The 6000-nt window shown below is 42.6% G+C and overlaps 1 protein-coding gene across 1 annotated transcript in view; it reads right to left on the bottom strand.

Moving 5' to 3' along the window:
- Positions 1–3619, bottom strand: part of LOC121863373 (uncharacterized protein DDB_G0280315-like) — a gene marked incomplete at its 3' end in the record, with an annotated part of 18616 nt that extends 14997 nt beyond the window's left edge. Inside the window, exon 1 of the mRNA XM_042361988.1 lies at positions 3538–3619. Coding sequence (XP_042217922.1) covers positions 3538–3619 — 82 coding nt within the window. The remainder of the gene's footprint in view (positions 1–3537) is intronic.
- Between the last annotated feature and the right edge of the window lie 2381 nt (positions 3620–6000).

The following is a 6000-nucleotide window of genomic DNA, read 5'->3' as shown; positions in this document are numbered from 1 at the left end:
GTGTAGAAGCTTCTTACCAAATTTGCAGATGAGGTCGTGGTGATGGTCAGTGAGAGTCGAAAGGGTCAGTGTGTTGAGCCTTCTTGATATGTGGGTAGGAATGGGAGAGAATAATCTTGCATGCCCTCTTTTGCACTTTTCTAGGTGTTTACGTTGTGTGGCATTTAGGAGGAAGACCAGGTAGGGGAGGCATAGGTGAGCTTGGGAAGTATGTGAATGTTGTGTAAACACTGAGGGCTCGCGTGCAGGAACTCCGAGGGACTTGGAGTCGGCGGAGGGAGGTGGAGACAGGAAGCTGGAGGATTTGACAACTTCACTGACGTGTGGTTTCCAATTTAGTTTGTTGTCTATGGTGACGCCGAGGAGCTTCGTGGAATCTACAACCTGGAGTGTGTTCGGACCTAAAGTAATGGAAGGAGGTGGGACAATGTCGAGGAGAGGTTGATATTATAACCATGGTCTTGGTATGGTTGATGGTGACATTGTTGTTGGTGGCCCAGTTTGGAGACTGTTCAATAAATCTGAAGGGCGGTATAGTCGGGAGCAGAGGGTGACGCTGATCCCAATGGTGGAGTCGTCGACATATTTCCAGCGAGCAGGAGTTTCTCTTAGGGCATCATTGATGAGCATGAGAGCAGAGTGATCCTATCTTGGTGCTTTGGGGGACGCCACAGGTGAGTGACTGAAAGGTGGGGAACAGCCCTCGAAGCATACAGCTTGGCGTCGGTCACTGAGGAAGTCTGTAAGCCATGGTATAGACTTCTCCGAAGCCCGAGGTCAATAGCTTTGTTGATGATTATATTGTGATTGACTAGGTCCGAATGCTTTAGTGAAATCAATGGAAGGCGACAGCTACAGACGTTTTTCGTTTCTCGAGATGGCGGTATATATGTCGAAAGCTGACAGACGGTGAGTGGTGGAGGAAGTTTTCATGTGTTGCCAAGTGCTGAGGGGTCTACGACTCCTGCAATATCAGCATAAGCCCAGTCGAACACAAAACTTTCACAGATTAGGCTGGGTATTGGGGTGATTGCAATAGGTCATGCTGATTTAGAGATTGTGGGCTGGTTGACTTGGGCACTGGTGATACAGAAGAGGTCTTCCAGTCAATGGGCATCTGGCTGACTGAGAAGCATTGATGATGATGGAGCATAGGTGTTTGCTTAAGCTCAGGGAGAACTCCTTGAAAAGTTTCATTGGTAAGTCAGTAGGGGGTGGTAGAGCGTTTTTTAATTTTTAGTTTGTCCAGGCGTTTTGCTACTTCAAATTCTTCTATAAGTCAGTGGGAAGGGGGCTGTGGTAGGTAAGCAGGAGAGTGGATTTGTGTCAAGCCGGGAGAGCGTCTGGCATATAGTAGCGAAATGGTTGGTTGATTGCTCAGGTGCGTCAACATTGAGTAGGATGGCTGAGGAAGGGGAGGGTGTGTCTTATTGTTTAGTCCACAGAGTTCTTTAGCTTACCATTCCATTGACTGATGTTGGTCTGCTTCAGGTGTTGTAATTTGGTTGAGTGGGACTTCTTTTGCAGTGCGTATTTCGCGGATGACTCGGTTGAAGGGACCTGTAGCGAATAGTCATTGAGATGAAAGCTCTATGTCTCTCTGTTGCGCCATCTTTTGATCCGAGGTGTGATCCAGGGCAAGTCAGCTGGGTGAGATCTGACTGGACTTCTCGGGAAGAAGTGGTGGTGACTTCCGTGGTGGTGCTGGTAAAAATTTATCCATTTGGTTTCCACGTCATCCACGCTAAGTACTTCAGTCCAGGGATGGTGAACTATCCACTGCCGAAGAGGCGCACTGCAGAGTCAGTAATCGGCCTGTATACGTCTTGATGTAGGGTCTGTACTTGGTGGAGTGGCACCTGGGGGACCCCAGAGCACTGATAAGTGTGTGCTACACACACCCGATAGGAGGCATTGGTTGGAGGTGGTTGGTACTGTGGTCCCTTTAAGTCCCTAGTTAAGATAAGGTCAGGGTATTTTGACCGTGTGTGGGGAAGTTCACAACTTGTGATAGTGATAGCTGGTCCTGGGTATCAGTGGTGTCAATTTCGTATAATCCCCACATAATACTAACTTGGCACATGGGTACCTAACTCTGAGGTGATCTGAGGTGGTAATGAGATGATTGATAAGAGTGTCTCGGTGGGTGACCCTCTGTGTTCTATCGGTGAGCCATGATTTGATCCAATTTAAAACTTTCCCCTCGATATCATGAGCCTTAACTTTTCTCAGAAGCCTTTGATGCTGTATTCTACCAAACGCTTTGCGAAAGTCTAAGTAAATAACATCCGTATTTTCGTCGTATCTTCTACTACCTCGAAGACTTTCCGATAAAACGACAGATTTGTTAGACAAGATTTTCACTTTGTATATCCATGTTGAGAGTCGTAGATTAATTTGTTTTTCTCTTAATGTGATCGGATGCTATTTGTATTTATTCAAGAAATTTCCCCACTACCGACGTCAAACTAATCGGCAGATAATTTGACGTTGATGCTCTGTCTCCCCTTTTGAATATGGGTACTACATTTGCCTGTTTCCACAAGTCTGGCACAACTCCCGTGTCAATTTCAATTGTTTATTCCTTGATAGAGAGAGCGGGGGATCCTTGTGCTGTCACTAGGCGGTTACCCTGTACATTAACACCAGAAGCATATTTCTTTAACACACCAATCGATGTTATTTACATAATAATAGCCCACGTATTGGGAGGATCATGGAGTATGCTCAGTCAGGGGGTTGTGGAGTGGTGGTCCAGCAGGCGTCACGGAAGCGTTGTGTGTGGGGACATCTTAGGAGGTAGTGGATAAGGGTGCGGCTGTCGGGTCTTCTGCATGTGCACAAGACTCCCGTGTCTAATGATTTTGTAAATAAATTTACGAGGGATCCGCTAACCTGTTCCTTACACTCTTCCAAAACTAGAGGGAAAATTTCATCAGCCCTGGGGATTTTGTCTTATTTAATGTATTTATCTTCTTAAGAACATCCTTTTTTTCTGATAGTGATATCCTTTAGTTTCTCTTCTTCATTTCCCTTAAATATAAGTTCCATCTCAGCATTTCTTTGTGAATTTCTTCTGTAAAGACTGATAAGTAGTAGCTGTTTAATGCTTTGCTTATTTTCTCACTTTCATTGAACACTTCCCCTCTCTCTGATTTTAAAGGCCCCACTTTGTGCTTGACCTTTGTCCCATATACCTGGAAAAATCCCTTGAGATTCGCCTTGGATTCTCTTGCTATCCTGATTTCGTAATCCTCTTTTGCTTTCCTTACATTTTTCTTAAAATTCCCAGAGAGTTTATTTTACCTTTCTCTGAGCTGCTCCTCCCCTCCCTTTAATTTCTTATAAATTCCTTTCTTTATTCCTATGTCATGTTTAAGTTTTGGGTCATCCACCTCGGCTCATTCTTATTTGACCTAATTTTTCTGGATGGTATATTTCGTTTCTGTGCTTTACGTAGTATACTAGTGAATATATTATAGTCATGATCAATTGTTGTGTCGCCGGTGACCTCACCTATTCCTACCGGGGACTGACCTGACTGTTCTGAGGCTACTTCACCAAGGTACCTTCTAAACCCATCATAATCCGCTGTTAGAAAGTCTGGGACTCTGACCATATTGTCATAATTGTTCGTTTCCCAATTTAGGGGGAACCTGATTTCTCTCATGATCACTGTTCCCTAGTTCTTCCCCTACTGTGATAACTCCTGATAATATTTTCTTTATTTGTTAATACTAGGTCTAATATATTGTGTAGGTATACAATCAATATACCTAGACAGTGTAGATATACAATATACCTAGACAGCGTAGGTATCCAATATACCTAGACAGTGTAGGTATACAATATACCTAGACAGTGTAGGTATCCATCATATATACCCCTGAACAGTGTGGGTATTCAATATACCTAGGCAGTGTGTGGTTATCCAATATACCTAGACAGTGTAGGTATACCCAATATGCGTGAGCCAGTGCTTGAGTATACAAACAATATGCCTAGACAGTGTAGGTATGCAAATATACCTAGACCAGTGTAGATATACCCAGTATACCTGGAGCCAGTGTAGGTATACCAATATACCCTAGACAGTGTAGGTATACAATATACCTAGACAGTGTAAGTATAAAAAATATGCCTAGACGGTGTGGGTATACAATATGCCTGAACTTGGTGTAGATATACAGTATACCTAGGCAGTGTGGTTATATAATATGCCTAGACAGTGTGGAGCCACCCAATACTCACCTGAACAGTGTAGGCATACAATATGCCTAATGTAGGTATACAAACAATATGCCTTGAACAGTGCAGGTATGCAATGCCTAGACAGTGTAGGTATACAATTTACCTAGACAGTGTAGGTATACAATTTACCTGGAGCAGTGTAGGTATACAAAACAATATACCTAGACAGTGTAGGTATATAATTTACCTGGTAGGTGGTATACAATATACCAAGACAGTGCAGGTATACAAGCAATATACCTAGACAGTGTACGTATACAATATACCAAGACAGTGCAGGTATACTATATACCAAGACAGTGCAGGTATACTATATACCAAGACAGTGTAGGTATACAATATACCAAGACAGTGCAGGTATACAAGCAATATACCTAGACAGTGTAGGTATACAATATACCAAGACAGTGCAGGTATACAATATACCAAGACAGTGCAGGTATACTATATGCAAGACAGTGCAGGTATACTATATACCAAGACAGTGCAGTGCAATATACCAAGACAGTGCAGGTATACAAGCAATATGCCTGAACAGTGCGGGTATACTATATGCAAGACAGTGTAGGTATACTATATACAAGACAGTGCGGGTATACTATATATATACCAAGACAGTGCAGGTATACAAGCAATATACCTAGACAGTGCAGGTATGCTATATACCCAAGACAGTGCAGGTATACAATATACCAAGACAGTGCAGGTATACGTATACCAAGACAGTGCAGGTATACTATATACCAAGACAGTGCGGGTATACAATATGCAAGACAGTGCAGGTATACAATATACCTAGAGCAGTGTAGGTATACAATATACCAAGACAGTGCGGGTATACAAGCAGCTATACCTAGACGGTGTAGGTATACAATATGCAAGACAGTGCAGGTATGCAAGCAATATACCTAGACAGTGTAGGTATACAATATACCAAGACAGTGCAGGTATACAGTATACCTGGAGCAGTGTAGGTATACTATGTATACCAAGACAGTGCAGGTATACTATATACCAAGACAGTGCAGGTATACAAGCAATATACCTAGACAGTGCAGGTATATACTATATACCAAGACAGTGCAGGTATACAATATACCAAGACAGTGCAGGTACATACAATATACCAAGACGGTGGTATACTATATACCAAGACAGTGCAGGTATACTATATACCAAGACAGTGCAGGTATATACAATATACCAAGACAGTGCAGGTATACAAGCAATATACCAAAGACAGTGCGGGTATACTATATACCAAGACAGTGCAGGTATACTATATGCGGGAACAGTGCAGGTATACAATATACCCACTAGACAGTGTAGGTATACAATATACCAAGACAGTGCAGGTATACTATATACCAAGACAGTGCAGGTATACTATATACCAAAGACAGTGCAGGTATACAATATACCAAGACATTGCAGTTATACAAGCAATATACCAAGACAGTGCAGGTATACTATATACCAAGACAGTGCAGGTATACTACTATATACCAAGACAGTGCAGGTATACAATATACCAAGACAGTGCAGGTATACTGCCATACCAAGACAGTGCAGGTATACTATATACCAAGACAGTGCAGGTATACTATATGCCAAGACAGTGCAGGTATACAACCATACCTAGACAGTGTGGTATACAATATGCAAGACAGTGCAGGTATACAATATGCCAAGACGGTGCAGGTATACTATATACCAAAGACAGTGCAGGTATACTATATACCAAGACAG

The sequence above is a fragment of the Homarus americanus genome, unplaced genomic scaffold, assembly GCF_018991925.1.
Source record: "Homarus americanus isolate GMGI-L3 unplaced genomic scaffold, GMGI_Hamer_2.0 scaffold39219, whole genome shotgun sequence".
NCBI lineage: Eukaryota > Metazoa > Arthropoda > Malacostraca > Decapoda > Nephropidae > Homarus > Homarus americanus.
This window is presented reverse-complemented; position numbering and strand designations above follow the sequence as displayed.